Raw genomic sequence first — 27,079 nt, forward strand, 5'->3', positions numbered from 1 at the left:
GTACTCCTAGAAGTATCTTTCTTCAACCGACCTTAATAACCTGGGCACCAAAATAAATGTAAAAGACGTTTGTCACCCCTTGTACAAGACAGTGACTATGGGGTTCATTCCTGTCTTCCTTGCTTAGGGGGAGGGAAAAGTAAACATTTAGGACACAAATTATTGATCTGGTTGGTATATTGTGGGCACTTAAATATGACCAATGAATAAGACACTAACTTAGAGGTGTTTTGCAATGTGAGCAATCCCCACGTGAAATAAGCAATAGCCCTATTTTACAAAGGAAGGACTGAGGCTTAATAAGGTTAATCAGCATTTCCAAGACCGTGTAATTAGTGAGTGGTAGAACCAGAGCTCACACCCTCTGGTCTGGAGCTGAAAGTCAGCCTCAGGGAGAGAGAGGGGCGAGGGAAGGGGAGGAACGGCAAGGCCAGGGTGTCTGGGTCCTTTGAAAGGGTGATGTGGGCAGGGGTGGGGCCTGCTGCATCCCCAGGCCCCCTGCCCGCTGCTTGCTCAATCTTGGGCCCACCCCCGAGCCCCAGCCAAAGGCAGCCACCGCCCCTCCCCTCTGGCTCAGTCCTTGTGTCCCCTAGTAACCAGACCACGCTCAGACACTGTGCTGCAGCCCAGAGGAGCCCCCGACCCCACAAGGCTCTGCGACGCCTGCTGTATGTCCTGAGTAGCCGCAGGACCACCCCGGCCCAGACGCACACTTGGGTGGCTGGTCCTGGCTGTGTGGCAGCTGTCACCTACTTCTCAGGGCTCGGGCATCCCTGAGGCCCCCCCACCCCCTCCGGGGTGTGGCGAATTGCCGGGGCAGGCACAGAGCTCAGAAGCATTTTCTCCCTGAACGTCCAGTTTGCCGTGAGAGGGGCCAGCCCAGGCGCACCGGGTGGAAGACGCAGGCGAGGGCCTGGAGCGGAGCGTCCGTGCGCGCTCGGGCCTCCCTGTGGCCGGCACCCCAGCCCTCCCGGCCCGGGCTTCCCAGGAGCCCACGGCCAAGAGGAGCCCCGCGCGCCTCGGGCTTCAGGAGCCCAGACACCGGCCCAAGGGTGCTCCTGCTCCTCCCGGCACGTGGGAAATGGCCGGGGTTGGCGGCTCGGTGCCAACCGGGCGGAGACCAGCGTCTGTATTTGTTATCCCCAGGCTTGCGCTGAGCGCAGCGATAGAGCCAGCTCGGGTCGCAATGACATGATTGTGCAACACCAGCTGGAGGGAACCGAGCGGCCAGTGGCCTTTTTCTGAGAATTCCTGGGGACCGGGATTTCTCCCTACGATAAGCCGCCCTGTGAAGAGGCCCTTTGTCCTATGCCTTAGAACCTGGGCCCCAGGACTGGCCCGGGGCCCCAGAGCCACCAGTGCCACCAAGGGGTGGGCGCGAACCCCGCTTCCGCTGGCTTGGAAGATTAACATGCGCTGGGGTTCCCCCGCCGAGCGCCTCTCCTCCTGTCTCTGCGCCACACTCACATGTCACCTGTTGGTCCTCAGTGTGACCAGCGGGTGCCGGGAGAGCGCCCAGGCGGGCTTGGGAAGGAAGCACGGGCATTTGTGACCCTGGTGCCAAGGCCGCCCTGTTCCTCCTTCTCCACCGTGGGGGTTCCACCCCCCCACAGGGTAGGTTCTCGCTGGCTGCCTGGGTGTCCCAGCTTCTCTGGGTGTCCAGCACGAAGGTTTCCCCGAGTGAGGGTTTCTTTGGGGGAAGCAGGAGTGGACGTGGTGACCCGAGCCAGACCCCAGGTGCCTTGTTAGGGGATGAGGATGAGGGGGGACAGTGTCTCGGCCTCCCTCTGAGCCGGGAAGGAGACTGGGCCCCCGCATCCTCTGCGCCCCCGCCGGGCAGCCCAAGGCGGTCTCGAGGCACCTACCCACAGTCTTCTCACCGGACACAGCACCCGCCCCGCGCCGGCCTTCTCTGTCGCGCGCCTTCATTCCTTGCTAATTTTTCAAATTGTGCTCAAATATGCAGTCGGTGAAACGTGCCTTTCCCGGTGCCCAGTTCTGTGGCGATAAGTCTGTTCACACGTTTTTGCGACCATCACCACCCTGCCTCTCCCCAATGTTCTCATCTTCCTAAAAGGAGTCCCTGCCCCCCACGGTCACGCCACCTTCCCCCAGCCGGGTTTCACCGCCAGGGATCTGAGGACTCCAGCGCCTCAGAGTGGCCTTGCTTGATATTCCACCTTTGGTGAGTGGCTGGTCACTGGGCAGTGTCCTCGAAGGTCTCCTGTGTTTGCAGCCCTTGTCAGAAGGCCCTTGCTTCCTTTTGAAGGCTGAATAATATTCCATTTGTGCATAAAGTGCATTTTGCTCAATCATCTATCCATAGAAGACACTTGACTACTGTGATCATCTAACAACTGCTCTGGAGTGCCAACAGCTGGCAGGCGCCACTTTTGCTGCCGGGAAGGTGTTCCTGGGATGGAGCCCAAGGTCCCTGCGCGCCCAGCGTGACGGCGAGAGCAGCGGCGCCCGGCCCTGGTCACAGAGGCACTGGTGAGCGCACGCCCTTCACTTGTGCAGCCTCCCTGATTTTTAACCCAACCTGATTAAAATAATCAAATAAGTAGAACTATTCATGGAAAGCCTTGAAAATCACCAGGTGCTCGTCAAGGTCAACTTCAAGAACAGCTGTAATTCAGCTGAGCCGGCCCCTCGCCCTCTCGCAGCCCCAAGTCCAGCGTCAGGAAGAGCCACGTCAGTGATTCAGGGACGGGTAAGTGGCGGGATACGCTGCTTCCTGGATGTTCGGGGAGGGCCCTGGGCTCCTGGCTGAAGCTTCCAGAAGACCCCCACCCCCTTTTCACCTGCCATGCAGGGACGCCTTCTTCTCTTGCCACCATGTGTCCTTCTTCTGCGTCATGCCATTAAACGTGACCTCAAGACACCGCTCAGGGCTCTGCTGGGCACCACCAGGCGTCTCCTCCTGCCCCGGTGCAGGTGGAGCGCCTGGGAGCACGGGAGATCTGGGCACCCGCCAGGCTCCCAGGAGCACCTGTCTGGTCCATTGGCCTGCTGGGTTGTTCTAGGTCTCCCTCTGGTGGGCCGGCTGTGAACTAGACACCGATTACTGTGCTACTGTGAGCGCCAGGGCAGGTTATAAGGAGTGCATTTCCACGAGTGCTGTGAGCCGTCGGGCCGCCTTTGCTTTTATTACAAACTTTTAAAAGGAAAGAATCACATTAAAATGCCCATGTGCCCACACAAAGCTTTATCAGATCTTAACATTTTGCCCCATATTTACTTTAGATCTTTAAAAAAATAAAGGATTCCGTTGAGGGCCCTGGCTCCTGCCCTTCTTGGACATCCCGGCCCAAGGTCGCAGTCATGGTGAATTCTGTGTGTTACTCCAGAGGCGGTTTCCTGCTCTCTGCACAGATGTGGTCAGCACATGACAAGAGACACCTTCACCTGCATCAGATGGGGTGAGGGTGCCCCACATCCTTCTGCAGTCGGCTTTTCCTCCCAGTGGTGTCCTTCTGAAGTCGATCCCTGTGGCTTCTCCTCTGGACTGTCAGGGGAAGCACCAACTCCCCCCTCCCTCTCAGGCTCTCACGCAGCACCGCAGACCAGCTCCTGGAATGAGGGGCAGAGCCTAGAGCCAGGGGAGCTCTGTAACAAGGCAGGCAGGTGGGCTCCAGGAGAGCTCTGCTTCTGGGCCCCTGGCTCTAGGGGCAGGGATGCGTGGAGGAGAGACACGTGGAGCAGCAGCTGTTATGTTGATGTGGTACCACTTTTGGTCCTGGCTTTCTTGGACCTGCTTCAGGATCCCTTCCTAAGGTTCCCTGCCAGAGGTGCCTTGGCTTGGGACAAACCTTCAGGCCTCAGCGGCCCTGCTTCAGGTTGACCCTGTTGGGCTGGACATTCGCCCACAAGGGGCAGGTAACTTGGGATATTTTATTGGGACACTGACATCCTTTCTTCTCTCTGTCATACATTAATTCTATTAAAGAGCGATCACACCAAGAGTCTGCTTCTTTTGTCTTCATGCAGCAGATGACAGAACCCCGTTTTAGAGCATGGGGGTTAGGGGTTCTCTGGGTGCCCCAGTTGCTCGCTGATGTGACCACCCCAGTCTGTGCACCAGTCTCTGATTCTGGGACAGCAGCGTGCTCAGCCACGAGCAGTGCTCCCTTCGGCGGCGCCGGGCCCTGGGCGGCGTCTCAACTTGTCTGCTTGTGCCCAGGTGCGGAGAAGGCTTGCGGCCACCTCCCTGCTTCCTCTTTTTCAGGTGCTTCTGGTTCTTCCCTCTTATCTGCCCCCACTAATTGCTCCTGCTTTGTGCCCTGGGTGAATTTTCTCCTTTAGTAGAAGACAGCCTCAGGGGCAGGCTTCAGTGGGCCCAGGAGTCTGCCGGAGGCCAGCAAGACCCCAGCAGCAGAGCGGCCTGGGCTGGAAGGCTGGGGTCTGAGCAGCGCTGTCCCCGGGACCTCACACAGGACTCGGGTGGAGGGGGGACCCTCCCCCTGAAGCCTGCGCCAGGCTGCCTGGAGAGAGGAGAAAGGAAGCTGCTGCTCACCTTTTATTAACAAAGCCCTTGTTCTACTAATTTTCTCACAATGATTTACTTTTATTTTTTTATTTGTTTATTTTAATTAAGACTGGTCAAGTCGTCCTATGGTTCAATTTTGTGACCATGAGGTGCCCATGCAGGGGAGGCCCAGCCCCACAGGCACACACACCATGGCGCAGCCAGAGGGCGGGCAGGGAGAGGCTGGGGACTGGGCGCCTCTGGGCTCCTCAGGAGAAAGATCTCAGGCTGGAAAATAGCACGAAGCAGCTTTGTCTTTGTTACTTTGAGGCCACGTGTTTGTTTTCCTTCCTGCCTGGGGTTGGGGCTCGGCAGGGCCTCCTCGGCAGGATGCAGGCCGTGCAGGACAGCGAAGCAGCCAGAACAGGGCGCGCTGACCCAGAGCCGCAAGATGCCAGCCGGTGGGAGGAGAAAAGTGAAGCGTGGTCTACACCCCTGGGCGGCTCTGCACGTCCTGGGGGCTGCCCTGGGGCCGGGGCGGGCTCCCTGGATTGGGGCAGATGGATGCAGGTGCTGGGAGCCCGGGAGACTGAACGCTGCTGCGGGGACCGGGAACGGCCGACAGAGGACAAGGAACCGGGGAGTGGGGGTCAGGCAGCCCCCACCCCACCCAGCCCCCAATCCCGAGCTCTCTCTCTTTCATCTCCTGAAGATCTTCACGCTCCCTCCGCCCCGCTTCGCCCTCAGGCCCGTGCCCCAGCTTCTCCACCCGGGGGGCTGCAGTCACAGGCGCCCACGCCACCAGCACCTCCTCACACCACACGGTGCCACGCGTGGGCGATGAGACCTGGGAGGAATCCGGGCTGCGGAGGCCGGTGGGAGGCGAAAGGGCCTGAGGGCCTCCATGCGCCCACGTTTGCCCGCCACGGGGCGCCCTCCTTTTATTTCTAAGGGAAGCAGTTTGGTCACCTCAAAATCAACAGAGGCCGACGGCATCGTCCTGGGCACCTGCTGGAATTATAAAGGAAAATGCTGGGGCGTTTGCGTTTCTCTTCATGAAGATACAAATCGATGTGAGCTCTGCTCAGAGGTGTGAGTTTATGTCTCTCACAAGGACGCTGGCACCCAAAACAGAGCAGGCAAAGGAAGCAGAAGTGAGAGGCGGCAGGAAGCCGGCAGGAAGCAGAGCGGGCCTGGGGCAGCACCAGGGCGTGAACAGCAGGCCCAGCCCCGGAGGCGGGGAGGTTTCCCTGGGGAGTCAAGGGCAGAAATCACCCTCGGACCCGTGGGGCACATGAAAAATCAGGCTGTTTTCCGCCCTCCGGCCCTAGCGAGGGGCCCGGGGCCAGGGCAAGGGGCACATGGGCCATTGAGAGCATGATTGTGCGTGTGTGCAAGTGCTCACACCTGTGCCTAGAGGAGGGTGAAAGTGGCAGCAGCAGCCGCACGGGGAGGAGAACCGCTCTGAGGCAAGGCTGGAGATGACACGAGGCTGGAGATGACGCGAGGCTGGAGATGACATGAGGCTGGAGATGACGGACACTGAGAACCCCGGCGAGGCAGAGAAAGGGCCGACTCCTGGAGCTTGGGGGCTCAGGCGCCCCCGCCCAGCCTGCCTCCCTGCTGCCCGCCGGCCTGTGCACCTGGCTCCCCGAGAGCATTAACGACCTGCAAAAGTCCATGGAGGGCCCCGGGACTCTCCACCTGCTGGAATCCACGGGGAGCCTGCCCTCGGCCTGCTGATACTAGAACGCCCCTGTAGGGTAGGTAAAAGCATCAAGCTTTTCTGCCCTCCTGCCATTAGAATAGATGACAGATCCCTGCGGTCCTGAGTGATGCCTGATGGCAGCACCTGGAGTAGGGTGTGGGCATCTGTAGATGGGCTTCACCTGGGCTAAGACTGGGCTTATAAGGGCGGCATCATGGGGACGCCTGAAGAGTCACAAGTAGAGCAGAGAACAAGGCCACGAGAGAGGCCAGAGAGCCCAGGCAGAGTGAAGACTTCCTGGGGGCTGGGAGACCTGCCAGCCTCCCGGCCCCCCAGCACCCCTGCCTGCTGTGTACCTGGTAAATCCCAATAAAAGCCTGAAAAGCCACCGAGGGCTCCAGGACTCCTCCTTCGCCCGGTCCGGTCTGCTCGATCATAGAGATCCTGCTCTGTGTCCTCCTGCCGCTACAGCACACTCCCCATTTTTGGTGGTTGTAGGGGCAGGAATGGGCACAGTGCAGGTTTTCTATGATTCCAGCAGACGGGTGAAGGAGGAATCCTGGAGGCCTCTAGGCTTTTCTAGACTATTATTGGGATTTACCAGGTACACGGCTGGCAAGAGGTGCCAGGGGGCTGGGAGGCCTGCCAGTCTCCTAGCAAATCATCACTCCTTCTGGCGCCTCTGGCGTTCTCTGCTTCTCTGCTCTGCTCATGGTTCTTCTGTTTGTTCTGCTCTCTTGGCTTCCCCGTGACGCGACCCTTAAAAGCCCAATCTCAGCCCAGGTGAATCCCATCTACATACGCCCACACCCTACTCCAGGTGCCGCCATCAGGCATGATTCAGGACCACAAGGATCCATCATCCATCCTAATGGCGGGAGGGCAGAAAAGCCTGATACTTTACTTACCCTACAGTGGTAAAATACTGTCATGCAGCCCCCAGGCGGGCAGGCTCACTGCTGGGTCTCCCAGACGAGCAGGTAACTGTGGCGCCTTCGGCAGGCTGTGCAAGCCTTCCCTGCTGAGCCGGACGTCCAGCTCGCCCGGCGTCGCCCTGGCTCCGCGCTCTCTGTCCTCCCGCCCCAGAGGGACCTTACAGACCTCACCCAGGTGTCCCCGTTTACACACGCGCGTGCCCGTGCCCTTGGGCCCAGGTGTCTACCCACACAGGTGCGTTGGTCACAGTTGCTGATGGCAGGAGGGCACGAAAAGCCTGCTTTTAAACTCGTTCCCTACAAATACACACGACATAAACGCCACGCTCCTAGCCACTGTTAAGTGCAGAGCTCCGTGTACAAGCTGCCGCTGAACTGCGCCCATCACCACCACCCGCCTCCAGGTCGTGTCTCACCTCTGACACCGCGCGGCTCCCCATGGCCCCTGCCCAGCCCCGGGCTGGCTATCTTCTGTCTCTGTGACCGGACATGGATGGCGCAGCCGCCCGTCTTTGCTGATTGGCTTGTTTCCTTTGGCATAACGTCCTCAGGCGCCTTCCTTTCAGCCTGGGTCAGAATCTCCTCCCTTTTTCAGGTGGGGTGATACACTGCCAGATACAGGGGGAGCACCGTTTGCTAACCCATCACCCATGGGTGGGCACGGGGAGACCTCCATGTCCAGAGCTTATTGAGTAATGAAAAGGTGATTTGCCACGGAAGCTCAGCTGCCAACATCGGGAGTGTCCAAGCAGACTGTTTCTTGCTGAATCACCGGCACTGTGAGCAGCCCTCCGGGCCCGGCACCCCCGGAGTCCCATCTTCGGAGCATCTTTGTCCGCATTCTTGACATCCCGGATGCAATAGCTTCTGATTTTGTTTTTGTCAATGAAAGACAAGGCAGACTGCATGCTCAAGAGGCTGCTAATTAACATCTAGCAAGAGCACTTTGGGGATTAACCTTCCAGGGGCCTGGCCTCATTTCACCAAGTCCATTCATGGGGTTGTGAGCAGGGCCTGGACATCTCTACCCTGCTGGAGAGTTGAGCCTCTCCTACCCCCCAACCCCGGGGTGCTATAGGAATCCCCTTTCTCTAGCACCTCCAGACTCCCTCAAAGTTCCCTGGATGGTGATCGCTCATGAATTTAAATCAATTTTGAAAACAGGGACCTGCGAGAGGGTCTGCCATCCAACCCCCCCGGCCATGCTCAAATATATTTAAAACAAATTTCACAAGCATTTGGTTGAACTCACGTATCTAAACATCTAATATTTAGTAATTAGTAAATATCTAATATTTAGTAATATCTAAATACTGATTAATATCATAGAGTGAAAACTGAAAGGCAGCTGAAAGCTGCTTTTTGTAAATTTATCTCAAAAGTGCTAAAAATGAGGCCTATGTCAGAGAAAGTTGGGGTTTCAACTTGCCTGGTCCAAGCCTTGGCTTCTTTGCTCAACTGAGCAGTGAGGATGCTGGGCTTTCTCGAAGGCCAAGTTGACCTTGGCAGTCCCATCCCACCAGCTGCTTGGGGCCTCCCGGCAGCTGGCCCTGGAGTGGTGACACCCTGGGTGATGTCACAGGCTTTGTGAGGCGGCCTGAGGGTGCATTTTGAACAGGGCCGCACGGGGCAGCCAGCAGATCTCTCTCAGGATCAGGCCCCTGGAAGCCCACCACGAGGAAGAAGCCCCTCTCAGGACATCCCACAGGGGCCCCTGCCTAATCTGCCTGACCCTCGGCTGGGAATCGGCAGCTCTCACAGCCCCAGTGCAGTCCTCTCTGGGTAGGTGGGCGGGGCAGGCCGGGGAGCTGGCAGGTGGGGACACAGGTGTGGGGACCCCTCCTCAAGTCAGTGCAAGCTGCTGAGTCTCCAGGGGGAGCTGGCCCCCAAGGCCAGAATGAGGATCTGATTGTTTGAAAGGAGCTGTGGCTACCGGGCTGGGCCGTCCTTCCCTGGAGGTGGACTGGACATCCCACCACCGGGCCGGTTTTCTTCGTCTACCCCTCTGTGTGTCTTCACTTTATACGATTTATTCACTTAGAATGTTAAGTGGATGGTGTCACTTATTCAAAAATAAACACATCACAGAACAGCTCTTTGTGGTGTCAGAAGGTCAGTGTCGGGTGGGCAGCCGGTCACCCCGGGAAGCAAGGGGTTACAAGCACCGATTGTGCACAGTCAAGTTAGCTGTGGCACCCCTAAAGTGTGGTGACTCAAGACTTGGTTTTTAAGACAGCCTTTCTGCTGTGTCCAGCGTGGCCTTTGAGTGTACCCCACGTGACATGTGGGGCTCGCTGGCTTGCTTGGCTCCCACATTTCACTGTGTGGCGATCACTCTGGGGCCTGCCATTTCGCCAGAGAGTAACTTCCTTTCTCCTCCCTCAGATAGAACAAGCTGGCTTCTGGGACCCTGTGTCTGAGACGGGAAAGATGCCAAGAGGGTCCAGCCTTCCCTCTCCAGGTGACCCCAGACTTCGCCCAGCGCCCATCTGCAGAGGCTGTGCCTCTCTGCTTGCATTTTGCCAGAGGAGAGACTGCCAGGCTGCCGGCGTGACCTCTCGCGGAAGGGCGAGGGGAGCTACCGCTGTGTCCGGGAGCAGCTGGCCTTCCTGGAGCCGGGGCCCTGGGGCACCCGTGGGAGCCGGCTCTCTACGCACGTGTGCCGGGGCAGCGAGGCCGGCTCCGCTGAGGCTCCCTGGCTGTGCACTTGGATGGGGGGCCCGTGTCCCCCAGTCACTGCCACATGCTCAGAGCTGGTGTCCTGCCCCAGGCTGGCACCGCATGTGGCGTGGTGGTCTTCCCGCCACACTCCTTTCCAGGAGAGGTTTTTGCTCTATTCTTCCTCACACCTGGGCCAGGCGGGAAGGAGACAGACACACTCAAGTGCCATCTTTACAGGAAGCCTCGCAAGATGCTCTTTTTTGTTTGCTTATAAATTATGAAATAGTTCAAATATAATGGAAAATATGAGAAAAATTTGAACACTGTAGACACATTGAAGCTTTATCAAACTTCATAGGTTATACCTTATTTGCTTCAGAATTTTTTTAGAAGTAAGCATTAAGGGCCTCCCTGGTGAGGCAGTGGGTTGAGCGCAATGCTGGGAAGCTGTCCGCAGCCTCTACAGCGCCGGTTCAATTCCCGACCGGCCAGGGAGCTACCCACATGGTGCAGCAGACCTCTCCTGTCTCCCCGCTGCTCCCCTCAGCAGTGGATTTCGGTCCGTCTACCTGTTCTGCTCCCCGCTCTGTCTCTGGTGAATCCTCTCACCCTCCTGCACCTCTGGCCTGTACCCCAGTTCTTGTATAAAAATAAATCTTTTTTTTTTTTTTAGAAATAAGCATTAAGAATACAGTGGGAGTCAAAGTAGGAACACATATTTTTGCTTTAGATAGGAAATATTTAAAACGGATATTTACAAACAAGAAAATGTAAGAACTAACACAGCAAGCGAGCCCGCTCTCTGCAACCTTGCTGTTCGGGTCCTGCGAGGAACAAACTTCACATCTATAATCTGCCAGGGGGCAAGAAGGGGTTAAGGACACCTGCGTCAAGGCTGTGTGTGAGCACGTGAGAAACCCGAGCCAGGCCCAGCTAAGTCACTGTGTGAGGTCACATGGAACTTGCTGAGTGCTCGATAGCTAGTGCCTGGGTGCCCGAGGCGTCACTGACTTTCTAACTGATTTTCAAATGATCACTTAGCATCAAAATGTATTACATGCTTATAAAACACGCAAAGTGACCAAGAAGCACTGCTGCAGGAGGAGTGTGGAAGAATTATTCCTCCGGTACCATGCAATGACTTTGTTTAAAAAGTCCAATCTGACACCAATCAGGCTGTCAAAAATGTAGAAACGTCCGCTATCACGGTCCTCGGCAGCAAATCAAGGCTCGTGCTGAAGCTGTGACGTCCCTCTGCCTCTGGAAGAGGAGGACCCTCCCCTCCAGCACCCTCGCCTGCAAGCCCTCGCTGTCTCAAATGCGTCTCTCCCAACATCTGTGATGTGCGGGTTCGTCCCTGACAGCTGCACGCGCTGCACGTCTCCTAAACTGACAGTGGAGGCCCCTGGCCGACTACGAACAACATGACATTCTGCAGCTTTTACAATATTAACACACGAAGCTGCAGTTGAGTCATTTCCAGGGGTGCAGAAATCGCTCCACTTCTCAGCATTCCTGCTAAAGGGAACTCGAGCTGTGTCGAGGTCTATCCCAACGCTGCTTCATCAAATGCCAGAAAAGGAGTCTCCCCAGGGCATATTCCCGGGGGTGGAGCAGCCTCAGCAGCTGGGTAAACGCAACCAGACCAGGTGAGCCACAGTGGTGTGCTGCTCTCCCGGCCCCTGTGGCAGGCCGCGTGGCCCAGCTCCTTCCAGCTGTGATACTGCACGTTTCTACAGCCTGACACATACGTTTCTACAGTTCTGACAGCCTGATTGCTGTCAGGGTGGGCTTTTTAAAGACCTGCATTATCGCGCCAAGATGGACTGAACACCGGGAAAGGACAAATGTCCTTCCACAGCATTCCCAGAGCAGCGTCTCCCGGTGTGTGGGCCGGTGACTAAGTGGCATTGCATGTTTTTGTTTTTTAAAGATTTATTTATGCATACAAAAGCTGGGGTACAGGCCAGAGATGTGGGGGATAAGAGGATCCACCAGAGACAGAGCGGGGAACAGAACAGGCAGACTGACTGAAATACTGCTGAGGGGAGCAGCGGGTGAGACAGGAGAGGTCTGCTGCGCCATGTGGGTTCCTCCCTGGCTGGCCTGGGAGTGAACTTATGCTGCAGAGGCTGTGGATAGCCTCACAGTGAGTGCTTAACCCCTTGAGCCACCAGGGAGGCCCTGACATTGCATGTTTTATGATTACAGTGTAATACATTTTGATGTTAAGTGACCAATTGAAAATCAACGTTAAGAGTTTTTGTTACTAGATAAAAAGAAACACTGTCAAGATATATGATACGCAGGTATCAAAATAGTTTTAAATCACCCAAGTTTGAATGTGTAAAGTCCATGATGTAGGAACCACTGAACTATCTGATACAGCTTCTCTTAAATCCTTCTCATTCAGGAAATTGAACAACAGACCTTCAAAAATGCTAAGTGCACAATGAGACGCACTGTACTCCTATACTTGTTCTACGGATCCTTGGCATCATTAGCTCTCAGCACAGCACTGCTACTTACATTTTTCTACCAAAATCATGAGGTCAACCAGTTGCAGACAAACCAGGGCCTGGCAGAAATTTGGTCCCTTGGAAAGAAATTGCAGCAGGAAACCATCTATGGTGCAGAGCGAATACCATACCCGCGTATGCGAGTCGAAAGGCCTCGAGAAATTGAAGCTGAAGCTGAAGAGCCACATTTAAATTTAAGTAAGTACCTCGGGTCCTCTGTTTGCCGTCTTGGAGGAAGATGCACCATAAATGTAACATTTGGAAAAGTAAGAGCGCGTCCTTTTTAGAACAATTCAATTTTTAGATTATGAAATACGTCACATGGATAATAATAGGTATGCATGTATTTACTGCCTAAATTTAACCATTGTAAATATAGCTTGCCATGCTTGTTTCAGATTGCTTTTTATTTTTCAAAGTGTTAAACATAGAAAACACAGGCCCAGCATGCAGCCTTCCTGCTGGGGCCCCATGAAAACTTGTACCTGATGCCGTTTTAACCTCTCCCAAAATTCAACCCTGAACCAACCCCTGGGGGGTTTCCGAGTCGGCGCCAGTGGGGGCATCTGAATGGTAAGACCCCCGCCTCCCACAGAGGGAAGGGCTTTACCTGGAATAACCTTCCTAATAACCTTGTCCCGCCCTCTTTTTGTCTGTAAACCCGCCATTCTGCGGGAGTCCTTGCGGATCTAGACAGGATACTGCCTGCGCTGTGACGCTGTCGATAAAGTCAATTACAAGCCTAAATTTGTGAATTTAGTTTTTTAGCAAAAGAAGTACCTTTTAATAGGTACAATAAAACTTGGGCCCCTCTCCTCCTCCTCCGAGATGGTTAACCTGAGCTGGCGAGTATCTCTCAGTATGCCTTCCCCCCGTCTTATGATCCCCAAGCATATAGTTAATATATTTACAGATATTCTGCAGTGAATTGCCACCTGCTCTGAGAATGGATGTGTACGTTCTTGCAAGGATATAGTTTGTTTCTCTTAGGTGAAAACCTCCGTGCAGATGGGCGAGGTATGGAGTAGGTCTGTGTTTCACTTTTAAGGAAATGCCACCTCTATTTTCTAAAGTAGCTGCGATTTTATATCCCCTCCTGCCAGGAAGAGGATGGAAGGGGAGTAGGCTTTGCTCCCCCTACACCAGGTGGGGAAAGAGAGCACTGCCCTCTGCTCCCTGCGGGTGTGGAGGGTCCCCTGAAACCACAGGGACCGTGGGGTTCTCCTACTGCTATTTGATGGTGTAACAGGGTGGTCCCCAGGAAAGGGGTAGGTTCCCTGCCCCACCCAAGAGAGGGTGGAGCTGAGCAGGAAGAGAAGAGAGAAGCTGCAGAAGAGACTGAGGAAGGAAGGAGGATGGAGCCAGGAGACCTGGAGGAGGCGCATGGAGCCTAGAGACACGTGAAGAAACTGCGCTTGTCTTTTGGTCATGGACGGGGTGACACAGATGTGGGTGAGACCCGTGGGGAGGTGACAATGGCGGCTTTTATCTTGATGTTGATTTTGCTCTTTTCCTTCCGGGCTTGTCTGGTTGTTTCTGACCCTTTTTTGTGGGTCCCCACTGGAAGAAGCTTTAGACTTGTGGCAGGCTTTGGGGCCTTGTTCTGGGCCAATCCCATATGGTTGGAGTTTTACCCACGAGGGGACGGGTCACTTTGGGTGCTTGATTTAGAAACTAGATTCTTTGCCTTTCCTGTATTGTTTCCTAATTGTATTAAAGTTCCTTCCCATTAAATCTCATATGTTTTGTGTTGATGCAGCGGATGGCAGAACCCATTTAGAATAGGCAGGTTTGCGGGGTTTGGGCTGCCCCCTCCCTGTCCTATAACAGATTTGGCGCCCAACGTGATTTAGGACAGAGCCATCCGTGTTTAGTCAGCCCCACCTGTCTCTGTGACCTCTCTCTGGCCTGTGGCTAGGGGAGAAGACTCCGAGCCATGTCTGTGCTGACTGGTTTTCTCGTCGAAGACTCCACAGTCCTGTGTGTTTACGGGTTACGGGAAGCAGCGAGGAAGCCCAGGAGCTCGCCAAGTCTGGCCTCCGGTCCCCAGGCCGGGGCAGCCCGCCTCCTTGTTTCCGCCTTTGCTTTCCTGTGGCATCACGTCCAGGGAACTGTAGGCCTAAGAGACAATCCGGGGAAATGAGGCTGTTTCGTCTTGACAGAAACCCCCTTTATAGGAAACCTTTTATTTCAAATTGAGCAGCGGAAAGTAAGTGTCTCCTCCCAAAGTCAAAGTATAATGTAAATCCAATAAGGGAACTGAACTCTTCAAGTTCTTTTTCACTCATTCTTTGATTCCATTGTCCTTAAAATATTCCCTTCCTGTTCACTGGTGGCACTATTTATTACTATTTCTAGCAATTTTACTTTGCTTTGTTGCAGCTGTATTTGAATCTACCAGTTCATTACTATTAATTCCTTATTATAATTTCTGAGTATAAAAAAATTCTGTATGCGCCTTCCAATGAATTCTATATTTTAAAACAATATTTTCTGTATTTTAAAACGACTCCTGTGTTCTCTGACTGTTCTTTCATTTTTAATCATTTTAGTTCACTGTTTCTCTTTCATGATGACTTTTTAAATTTTTTTTTTGCCACTGAAGGGTTTTAATCTTTTAATAGGAAACTTATCCCAATTCCACTTATTGTTATGAATGGTATGTTCGGGTTGTTCTCTGTCCTCTTGTTTTATTCTTCCTAATGGAATTTGAGAAGGGGGCACCAACTTGCTCCCTCCCTTCCTACACCACCTTGCTCACGACAGTGGTGAATGACTAAAGGCGAGCTGGCGGATTCTTCTTCTAAGAAGTCTGCTGTGATTTGTGTGAATACTTTGATTTTAACCTTGTCAGAAAATCCCCAAACAGAGAGCTCACTGGGACCCTCCCACAGCGCCTTGTGCTGGTGCCTGGGGGTTCTGGGAAAAGGTGAGTTTCAAGTACAGTTGTTCTTAGAGTCCTGCATCAAAATGATAATGAGCCTGTACTTATGGAACTCTAACACCTTCCTTACAGGTCACAGTTCTAACTATGCGGACCCAGAATTATATAAAGGATTTATCAAATATGGATTTAATGTCCTTATCAGTAAACAACTGGGCAACGAGAGAGACCTACCAGATACCAGGAATAAAATGTATGTGCTGCCTAATTTTTTAAATCAAGTAATTAAGCAGATCTTAATTTTTTGGGGATATCAGAAATCTTACAACACAGGTTTCTATTTAAAGTCCAGTAATGTCTACATTATAGAGCTAACAATGTAGAGAATATCTTCCCATTGGCACAGAACGTGTTCTGGCGGTTTCCAAGAATTGAGAACACAAGATCTTGTGAAATCACCAATAAGGACTTTCGAGCAAAGGGCGTTTATTTATGATACAAAATGCTTCGCACTGCTACCTATTTTTCCTTCAAAGTCTTCTCCCCCTGCCCTAGTGTTTCATTAATCATCTGTGTTAATGATTAATGCCTTTTTTTGAAATTGTGGTTAAAGATACATGATATTGGATTTACCATTTTAGCTATTTTTTAACTAATTTTAATTCAGTACCATTAAGTGCCTTCACATTGTTACACAACCAGCACCCCCCCCCATCCATCTCCAGGACCTTTTTATCACCCCAAACTGAAACTTTCCACCATTAAACACTAACTCCCCAGCCCCCCTCCCTGTCCTGGCGCCCCACCATTCCACGTTCTGTCATTATGAATTTCAACTTCTCCAAGTCCCTCCTAGAAGTGGACTCACACATTATTTGATGCTTTGTGTTGGGCTTATTTCACATATAATGTCCCCAGATGCATTCATGTTGTAAGCATATGTGTGTTAGAGCATTTTTTAATATCTTGTAGGTCCTGGTGATCTCCAGTATCCCCCCCCTTAACTAAATGAGGCATCTGGTACCCCCCTCCTTAACTAAATGAGGCATCTTCAAATACAAAGACAGCGGGTAGCAGGAACCAGGAGGAAGTGAGGACACACTGTCTTGGCGCATCTAGCGTGTGACACAAATGTGAAGTCACAAACCTAAGAAGTCTCGGGGGCTGACGTCACAGGATGTGGAGCATAGAGAGATGTGACATAACCACCTGGCTCATAATAAGGGGGGAAGGATTTAAATCACTCAAACCATAGAATAGGGAGCGAATTTAGTTTGGAGAGCAACTTTTTATGCAGTTCACTATTTACCTACCACAAAATGTCGTTTTGGAGGCCTATAAATTAGGGATTTCTCTCCACGCTGTCATTTCCCCCCTAAATCTTACGTTCTCAAATGACACATCTGAAACAGGTGGACAGGAAAAAAGGGCACCAAGGCAGAAGACCGGATGGAGGCCGCCCACCTGCCCCGGCTCTGAGACCAGAGCGCCACCAAAAGCCCCAAAAGGCCAAAAACCAAAACCAAGGGTGCTGTCCTGCTAGAGCAGGACAGCACCCACACAACAGGAGCCTACGGGCTAGAGCCTAGCAAAGGACGGTGCCCGATAAGAGGACAGGTCGCTGTCTGTGGGTCTCACCCGCGCGCACAACTGCAAGAGCCCTCAGGCTCCAGGAACCACCACCACGGGCTTTATTTTACAAACGGGAAACAGAGAGCTCACTGTGGCCACAAGTGGCTGCTGCCTCACCCAGATAGCGTCAGTGATGGTCACCACCGGTCACCAGGAGTGCCGGACAGCACTGGCCAGTAGTGATGGTCACCACTGGTCCCCCAGAGGTGTTGTCAGGGACATCCAGTGTTCACAGCTCCTTGTGAGTTGCTGGGTGACACCAGCAACAAACAGCTCTTTGAGACGCCAGGCCGGGGCCCTTGGTGCTCCTCTCAGGCCGTCTCTGACAGAGTCCTTCGGCTTCTCTTCCCTCCTTGGAGGTCGGCTGCTGGATGCTTCTTTTCCTCTTTCTTCAGAGGCCAAGAACAGTGTCTTCCCTTCTTTCTTCTTCCTTCAGAGGCGGTCGCCAACTCAGCTGCCTTCAACCAGGGCTTATACCCTTTTTCAGGGTGCCCCACCCGCAAGACTGATTGGACCATTTTTCAATCCTGTGGCTGACTGGACCATTTAGCACCAACCAGCTCATAGCTTGCACCTGGTTGGCCCATTCCATGATCCGGGAAGTACACTGTTACATGAAAGGTGTCTGAGGAGCAACTGCCACAGCTGACTTGCGGTGGAGCAGCAGCATGAAAGGCCAACTCTGCACCCGCCGGCTCCCACCGCTCAGGCGGCTGGGTTCCAACAACACAGCCACTTGGTTTCCCTTCCCACATTACATGATTATTCGTTAAGAAAAATAAAGTTTAGAGAGATGATCCTGAGAACGGAACAAACTGGCAGGGTGCTATTCGAGATGATGTCAGTTCATCTGATAGGAAATTCAATTCCACTCCAAGTACATGTCTGTGTTTGAAACCCATTCTAGCTGCTAGGAATAAGCACAACTATCTGGGTCCAAACAGAATTTCAACCATCATTAGCCAATTGCGTTATTCCACTAAGTACATTTCCCTTCAACTTTGGCTTTGACGTGCACAGGATCATCTTCACTAAAGAAATGCTGATACTGGGACTCCCTGGTGGTGCAAGGGATTGAGCGTCAGCCCTGTGAGGCTATATCCACAGCAACTGTGGCTCGAGTTCGATCCCCAGCCAGGGAGGCGACCCACATGGTGCAGCGGACTCTCCAGTCTCCCCGCTGCTCCCCTCAGCAGTGTATTTCAGTAGATCTGGCTGTTTTGCTCCCCACTGTCTCGCATGAATCCTCTCACACCCCGCACCTCTGGCCTGCATCCTAGATCTTATTTGCATAAATCAATCAATCTTTTTTTTAAAAAGAAATGCTGATACACATCTCTGACGAGAAGACTATGTTGCTCTGTCTCTGATTTATTTCTTCACTTCTCTATTTAAAATTTTTTCAGACTTACAAAATTGGCGCAGGAATAGTTCAAAGGCGTATAGCCTTTTCTCAGATTTCCCTGAAAGTTAGCATCGTCCATACCCTCAGAACAGAACAATGAACAAAATCAGGAAATCTGTATGAACACGCCACCACTCCTGAGTCTAGGGAGAATTCACGTTTGGGGTCCTGGTTCTGGGAGGGGCCACCCCAGGGCCCCAGGACCATCCGGTGCACCTGTCCCTTTTCCTCCCCTCTGAAACTGATTCTGAGCTTTTTTCATCAAAACCAGGACCCACATGATGACGTCTACCCACTCATCTGTGCCGTGTTCCGCCGTGTTGGGTGTCTGGTTGCCATCACATTCTAATCATGCGTTTTGGGGGTAGGAATGTCATAGAAGTGATGCCATGTCCTTCTCAGCATCGAATGAGGAGGTGCATTGTCTATTTGTTCCATTACTGGTGAAGTTACTTTTGACCATTCATTGAAACAGCAGCTGTCAGATTTCTGTGCTCTAAACTTACTGTTTATCCTCTTGTAATTAATAAACATGCAGATTTCTTTTAAGTGTTCATTCTGGAAAGTTGGGAGCGCACAAAAAAAGCACAAGGTGGAAAGCGAAATTGCTGCTGAAATTGTTCCTTCTGCCTTTAATGCATCAGATGTGGCCTTATTTGAATGTTTTGCTGGTCACGATCCCACCCGGTTCGTGTGCATCAACCAGTCAAAGCTATGCCGACGAGGAGTCGGTTCGTCTTGATTTGGGATTTATTTTAATCAGAAATCACTGCTAAGTTTTATCGAACAATTTCTCACATCTGAATTAGCATGGTCACGCGACGTCCCTCCTTGATATCTTGCACTGAGCCACCTTTACATTCCTGACCTTGGTAACACTATCCTATTCCATAATACGCTCTTCCTTTGGGGGTGTAGTTAAAACATGGTTGAATAATTATGTATTTCAAATTTAATAAAGAACATTTTAAAAAGGAAAAAAACAGTAAAATATTTTTGTCAAATCCTTGGAAGAAATACAAGGACATCTCATCCTCTGCAGACGGTACCGACGTAGGAATGAAGCACAGACTTTCTTTGAGGTCAACACAATACAATAAATTTGAACCTTCAATGTGAATACGTTTATTAAATCACTTTTATGGATGCCAAAATAATTTGTTTATATGATGCTCAAAATGAACTTGGATTGTGAAAACTGTCCGCGGAAGCAGCAATGATGACTGGCGTGGAGAAAAGCGAGTGTGAAAGATTAGAAGAGCAGCAGAAGTGAAAGAAATGCTCATAGCTCCATTTTCGTGTTTTTAAATGTACTGTCACCCGATTATCAAATCATCAATGAGAGGAACTGTTGCGACAGGAACTTTGCGGCCGCTCCGCGGCGGGGACACGAGAGGGACTCCCGGGTCACGCGTGGAGCAGGTGTGCAAGGCGAGACTCTGCTACTGGAGTGGACGTTCTTGTGCCGCTCGTGACAGTGCACGGGCTGGTGAAAGCTGGCCGTGCCGCAGCGCCGTGAGGAGTAAGGTCTGGGGGGCAAGGGGACAGTTTTATGAGGGACAGAGAAAGGGACGTTGTCACCCTATGTCAAGAGACGTGAGTCAGCAAGGTACCTGATGTTATCACGGCAGGGCTACCCCAAGGCCACCCTGGAGAGAGGTGATCCCGCCGGCCTGCCCTGGGATGCGGGCTTTCTCCAGAGGGGTCAAGGCGTGCTCCGCTATGACTTGCAGACAGCACACAGGTCACAGTTGCCCATGCGAGCTCAGCTCATAAGAACCCACAAGGAACCAGGAAGGGGAAACGCAAATGATGAAAGATGTTCGCCGCGCCCCCAACACCTGCGCTTTTAGGTGACTCACCTCCTCCCTCTTGTTCTCGCCTGCAGGTGTCACTATAAGCGTTACCCAACCCACCTGCCCACGGCCAGCGTCATCATCTGCTTCCACAACGAAGAGTTTAATGCCTTGTTCAGGACGGTGTCGAGCGTCATGACGCACACCCCGCTGCAGCTCCTCGAGGAGATTATCTTGATAGACGACATGAGCGAATCTGGTAAGACAGCCCCAAAGATGCGCCGCCATGTCCTTGGAAGGCGGAGCTGCCCGGAGGGAGTCCCTTCCCGCAAAGGACGTCTGGGGCGGGGTGTGTGTGTGGAGCCAGGTGGCCTCCTGGTGGGGAGGTCAGAGCTGGTTCCTATGGGGCGGTGTCGGGGGACATGAAGGGACCCACTCGAGAGCACTGATGGCGTCAGGAAGAAGTGACAGTCACTGGGGTCTGATGCGGGTGTCAGAGTTGCCTTGGTGGGAAGGAAGGGAAAGTTGTTTTCAGCAGCAGACACAGCGCCCAAAGGCCCAGAGGCTAGAGCAAGCTTGGCAAGACTGGAGCCGCGCTGAATGCATCTTACATAGATCACGTCTGAGTTGGGGGGGCCGGGGGAGGAGACAAGAAATAAATAGGAAAAGACCACGTGAAGGGCAAGGTTTGAATTTTATCTGGAGGAACTGGGGAGCTGTTACCCAGCTGAAGGCAGGGGCGACCCCGTCCCCCTTTACACATCCCCTTTCCATTCAAATCGTAGACAGCGGAGCTCTGAGCTTGTCCTCCACGCTGGTGCTCGCAGGGACTTGCACACTGGTGCAAATCTGATGAGCCGCATGTAGCATTTGAAATAAATTGTCTATTTTACAACCTAATTGCAGCCCTGAGGCACGCCAGAGAACCGGGTTAGTGTAAGGTCTTCACAGCCAGGGAAGGGCGACACTCCAGGAGGTCCCCAGGTGGGGGGGTGACTCCAGGAGTGTCACCCACGGTGGGATGCGACTCAGCCTCCTGCCAGCCACATCTGGGTGCTCCAGAGGGTGTCCAGGCACCAGGCCGCTTTCCCCAGGAGCCACCCCATCAGAGGGGTGCGGGGCTGCCCTGCTCGTTCTGGGCACGCGGAGAGATGGGCAGATTCCTGACCCGTGGAGCAGCCCACGAGGTGCAGGTTCCCCTCCTCCCAAGCCAACGAGAAAAGACTTGTTTGTAACAGGTGTCCAGGGCCAGGATTCAGTGTTTTCAAGGTGCCCCCTCTGGGTAGCCCCTTTTTACTCTGTGTTCTCAGTTTCCAGCTGGCCCTGGAGCTCAGTTCAAGGTCATTGCTATTAGGTCTGCGAATATAGCGTCAGACAGAAAGTCAGATGAGTTTCGGTTTTTACTTTTGTGCCCTTTAAAGTCTGAAAGCCGTCAGCCACCTAGCCTCGGGCGCAGACCGCAGGGCAGCTGGGTCAGACTGCCACGGCACCAAGGCTCCTGCGATGAGGACACACGCAGGGATGGAGTGAACAGAGCCGCCCCGGGGGGACGCAGACGAGCGGCTTGTCTTGATGCTGAGTCACTTCTCTCCCTTCCGCACACAGGACACGTCTTTCTCTTCTGGCTAGAACTCCCGCGGGTTAGCGTGGTCAGGGATCAGTCGCATGAGCCACCATTTTTGTTCCTGTAGTTACCACTGACTGTCAGGTGTTGGGTATTTTTGCAGATGACTTGAAAGACAAGCTAGACTACCGCTTGGAAATTTTTCGGGGAAAGATTAAACTGATAAGAAACAAGAAGAGAGAAGGGCTGATCCGCTCCAGGCTGATCGGCGCATCTTTTGCTTTAGGTAAGAACATTCCAGGCAGGCCGTGACCCCAGGTCTGGGTCTGGGACTTTCTTGCCCACACGAAATGCCTCCCGGGGTGCCTCCTGTGTCTCCCCTGGCAGAGACAGGGTGTCCGTGTTTTCGGCCCTGCGAGGCTCCCGCGCTGGCCTGAGCAGACGTGACAGGCTCCTGTTTAACGCAGGTGGAGCGTGTTCACTGTCGGGAACGCCACACGGGCTGCTGCCCGCTGGGTGTGCACCTCTTTGTTTTATATACCGCCACGTGCATGCGTGTGTACACGCGTGACTGTGCACACACACACACCTGAGGGATTTTTCAACATGTGGAATCGCCCCATCTACACTGCCTGGTGAGACCGACCCTTTATGTCAATGCTTTGACCCAATTCACCTCCATGTTTAGTGGCTGCTGAGTACAGTGTTCCCGTGGCTCGTAGGGCACATCATCTGTTTAGTCATTTCTCAATTGGCAATTTTTATTTTTCACTATTACTCAAAAAAAACCCAACAAACCCACTGAGCTTTTGCCCAAAGACCCCTGCCTTTGCGGCGCCGCGCAGCCCGCTGCCTGGCCCTGGCCGTCTCCGGCACTCTCCCGCCGTGGCGCTCAGAAGCAAGCTCCCCTCCTGGTGGCCCGCGTGGCTCAGTTCTCTGATCAAACGTCACCATAAACGTCACTTTATCAGAGACGCCCTTAGAAGCCTCCAGACGTAAGGGAGTGCGCCTCACCCCTCCTGTCATCTGAGTCTGGACTCTCTCCATGACGTTTACTGCCACCTGCCAAGGTGCCTGTGTGGCTATGAGATGCCCCTAACATGCAGGCGCGGGGACAGAGGCGCTGGCCCCAGAGCCGACGGACGCCAGGGGCAAAGTCCACCGGGGAGAACTGGAAGCTGGGGTGGCACAAAGGCGGGAAGGGGAGAGCGCTCGGCGGGTGGCGAGATCTGAGGAGAGAGACGTTTGTGCCGGGAGCACAACCCACATTTTGGGTGCAGAATTAAGTGTGTGCTTGTTTCCCTCCCACCATCCACCCGGTGAAACGGAAAGCACCCTGAGGACCAAACACACACTAAGTGTTTAACAAAGACTCATCGCGTCGAGCCTTGGTTTGGGGTGGCAGGCGTGTCAGCCAGCGAACTAACGCCCGCCCTTGCCTCCCCAGGGGACGTCCTGGTGTTCCTGGACAGCCACTGTGAGGTGAACAGAGTCTGGCTGCAGCCCCTGCTGTATGCCATCGCCAAGGACCCCAAGATGGTGGTGTGCCCTTTGATTGACGTCATTGACTTTACCACCCTGGAGTACAGGCCCTCTCCCGTCGTCAGGGGAGCTTTCAACTGGTACCTCCAATTCAAGTGGGATAACGTCTTCGCTTATGAGATGGACGGGCCTGAAGGACCTACCGCTCCCATCCGGTGAGATGTCTTCCGGCCATGGCACGTAGTGTCTGGGATTGGGACCTGGCAGAAAAATTAGGGAGATGATTCCTTCGATTGCTAGGGCTGAATGAGAAGGAGTGCTTTATATGTCTCTTGGTCCTAAGTGCCTATTATAATAGAATTGGGGAGGCCTGCGGTTTCGTCGCTTGAAAATGAGCATGTCACCCGGTTGCGAGCATGACCATGTCAGTGGCCCTCTGACTCCAGGTGGCCGCTGGTAGCATGTGGACTTTGCCCTCAAGGGCAAGCTGTGTGTTGATCAGTGCATGAGGTGCCAGCACGTACGTAGCCCAGAAGGCCTGGCCGTGGCCAGACTCATGTATGAAATGTCTACGCAAGTGCTTCCATCTGTAATTTTACAGGCTGAGACAAAAGTGGTTTTCCAAGATTATTAGTCCAGAAAATGTATCTCAAACTGTAGGAATGGCTTGAACGTTGGGATTTGTAGGAGGCTGTCTCTGGAGAGACTTTCCCAGGTTGCTCCCCACATTCAGTTAGCCGGGACCCCAGGGCTCTTTTCTTTCTCTGTTGACCTCTGTTCACCAACCACACGAGTGCCTCTGCCAGCATGTTAGCCTAGCAAGTCTTTGATCTTTGCCTCCATCCTAATTTTGCCAGAGCTATGTGACGTTGCTCAAATTGCTTGACCTCTCTGGGGCTTATTTTTTTATCTGTAAAGTCTGGAGAATAACAATACTTCACAGAGTTGTCATGAGCATGAACAGCTTAGTATATTTCCAAGATTACAACACTGTCCACCAGCGCTACATTAACGTCATTTTATAACTGTTACTATGATTCCTGTAGTCATTTCTTGGACCTTTCATCTTCTAAACTAGCATCACCCACCTACCCTGGGACATAATCAAGTCTCCAGCTCCTCAATTTCTGCTGGTACCCTACATGGTTTTCTTTTTTCTGAGCCTCGGCTTCATGATCTATAAATTTGCCCCTCCTGCCAGTACTGTCAATGGTCACCTCCACTGTAGGCAGAATTACACAAATCTCCAGCCCTGGACCCGGAGGGGCAGCTGCATTATAGCCTAACATGTCACAGTTACAAGGTGGAACAGCACCTGCAAGACCAGATAGGTTGTCTTCAGAGGGTTAACAAAAGCTAAAATTTAGATATTAGCCATGCCATTAACTTGTATTCATATCTGAAGATTCCGTCCCCCCTCAACTTACAAGTGTAATGACCATAAAAGTACAGATATAAGAGTTTTGGAAAACTTAGGGCAAGTGAGGAAAACACAGCTGTGGTAACTCGTGGAGAGGCCACAGGGATCGCCACTGCCAGGGGGCTCAGCCTGGCTGCTCCTGCACCTCTTCACGGCCTCCCCGCAGGCTCAGACCACTGCCGAGGTGACCACTGCTGAGGTGACCACCGCCACCCGGCCTTACACACACACACACACACACACACACGTGCACGCACGCACGCGCGCGCGGGCGCATATGCATGCATGCTTGCTAGTGATTCCCGGGGTTTTAGAATAAAGCCTTTCTCTTGCAAGGAAGGCGTGGCGTGAATTCTGAGTCATATATATTGTCACCCGACTTTCAGCGATGCCCACCGCGCCCACCGCGGCCTTCGCAGGCTGTTTTGTGAAATTACTTCATTTGTCAATTTGACAAGCGGCCGGGGGGGGGGGGGGACGGGGGGGTGGCGGCGGGCCCGGGGGAGGCCCTGCGGGGCGCGGCCTCCCACCAGGCAGGGGCCGCGTGACCATGGCCAGGTCCGTGGGGTCGCCCCAGCCCGCAGCCGGCGCCGCGCCGGGCAGCAGACTCTGTGTCTGGTGGATCCTCTCACCCTCCACACCTCTGGCCTGTACCCCAGTTCTTGTGTGCATGAATAAATACATCTTTTTAAAAAAACATTAAATTTGCTAAGAAACTTTTTTCTTTTTTAAGACAATTTTCCTTTCCTCCAAGGCAGCACTTAGAGTGTATTGCTTACGGAATCTGGTGCCATTAGGCAAGAGTTACTGCCTGGTTTTAAGTAACTACGGTTTTAATTTAGCAATTCCACATACTTAAAAGTTGGATAGGTAATAATTTTGGTGTGAATGACGGTTTTTCAGTTTTTAACTATCCATATCACTCGTTTTTAATATAATTTTGGCACGCATCCATCATGACTGAACCCATGAAATCAAGTTGGTATTTCCATGCCCTCTTAGGTCTCCCGCCATGGCTGGCGGCATTTTTGCTGTGTACAGGCATTACTTTAAGGAGCTCGGACAGTACGACAAAGACATGAACCTCTGGGGAGGGGAAAACGTGGAACTTTCACTAAGGGTAAGTCAACCTTTTCAAAGTAGTTGCCTTTGCGGGTGGAGCGTGAACTCTAGCTTTAAGTCATGCTTCCTGCTGTGGCTCTCGTGCTCGTTTTTCCTACGTCAGCATCTAGCACATTCCTGGTGGTGTATGCGCCACACGATTGACGCGGCTCCTTGCGAAAATGGAAAATACTCAATAAAATATCAGCTCTTCTTACTGCATGTTTTGTTTTGACCCCAGTGTGTTGCATTCAAACACTGGCTCGCTTTCTTGGCCTGTCTGCTCAGAAGTTTACTTTCCTAAGGGGCTTCCCCGAGGCCCCCAAACTCTCCCCCCTCTCTCTACCCACCCCACACTGCGCTAACTGCTTTACATGCTACGCCAGTTCTTGCTTTTGCTCCTCTGCTGTTCCTTCTCCTGAGTCACAGCCTTTGTGTCCATCCATGGACAGTTTGCCCTCATCTGAATGCACCACAGCGCGCTAAGCCGGACATGCAAAAGCCGACTCTTTCCTCCCTGCCCCCTCCCCCCTCCTCCCTCAGCCATGCCCCCTCTATGGGTGGGTGAGTGCCCCCCCCCCGCCACCCCTGCCCCTGGACTCCACTGTCCTTCTCACGCCCTCCAGTTCACCTCACCCTATCTGGTCAGTTCTGCTGAATCATCACCGTCTCTTTCACGTCCCTCTTTCCTCACTACCACAGTCCATCGTGACAGATTTGGTGCCATTTCTTCAGGAAGACTCTCTGGACCTCATCCTCACGCTCCCTGCACACACCCACAACCCCCCTCCCACACATGCACATACACGCGAGCGTGCACACACGCCTGAGGTCCCTTCTCCTGTGAGTGTTGGCCCGGTGAGCCGTGTCTCCTGTCCGTGTGTGCAGGGCATGCTACACGGCCCGGGCTGGCCCCTACCCTTGTTTCAATGCTCTGCTGTTGCCATCTTGATTTTAAATAGATTTGAGGCAGAGACTGGCTTTTGCGTCCCCCACCCACTGTGCATCCCCCTGCTACAAGCTCCGCAAGGGCAGGGACAGGACTGACATCCCACACTGTCTCCCCCACGCCTGGCCTTGTCCCATGTGGAACCCAGTCACGAAATCTTTGTGGAGTGGGTGAAGCTTGGGGTCGGGTACCTGAGGGGGAGGCTGGCACCGGCCGCGTTGGCGTGACTATCGCCGCCGTAATGGGCATAGCACAGCGCCGGGGGCTGCCGCGGCCTCAGTGAGGTGTTCGCCCCCTTCCTCTGAGCTCTGGTGGAGGACGGTGTCTGGCGAGCAGCCTCCCCTAGTTTTCTGCTAAGATAGCTACTGGGGCTGGAAAAGATGGGACCCCGCTGGACCTCACAACTGCCGGCCAGCTTGTACCTGGGACACGCCGATCTCATCGCCCCAGTGTGCTCCCCTCCCGCCCTCCCTGCCAGCTGTGACGGCCCTGTCTCGAGGAGAGCCCTTCCTACCTGAGCTGTAGGCCTGGGGCCTCTGGGGCCCTGCCCACCAC

At 53.2% G+C, this 27,079-nt stretch overlaps 1 protein-coding gene across 1 annotated transcript in view; it reads left to right on the plus strand.

The window, feature by feature from the left end:
* GALNTL5 (polypeptide N-acetylgalactosaminyltransferase like 5) overlaps positions 1-27,079 on the plus strand; it is a gene marked incomplete at both ends in the record, with an annotated part of 39,705 nt that overhangs the window by 5,017 nt on the left and 7,609 nt on the right. Inside the window, 6 exons of the mRNA XM_084230747.1 lie at positions 2,667-2,713; positions 15,308-15,428; positions 20,101-20,267; positions 21,736-21,858; positions 23,020-23,269; positions 25,477-25,594. Of these exons, the coding sequence (XP_084086873.1) occupies positions 2,667-2,713; positions 15,308-15,428; positions 20,101-20,267; positions 21,736-21,858; positions 23,020-23,269; positions 25,477-25,594 (826 nt within the window). The remainder of the gene's footprint in view (positions 1-2,666; positions 2,714-15,307; positions 15,429-20,100; positions 20,268-21,735; positions 21,859-23,019; positions 23,270-25,476; positions 25,595-27,079) is intronic.

This window comes from Talpa europaea, assembly GCF_964194135.1.
Source record: "Talpa europaea genome assembly, chromosome: 3".
Classification (NCBI taxonomy): Eukaryota; Metazoa; Chordata; class Mammalia; order Eulipotyphla; family Talpidae; genus Talpa; species Talpa europaea.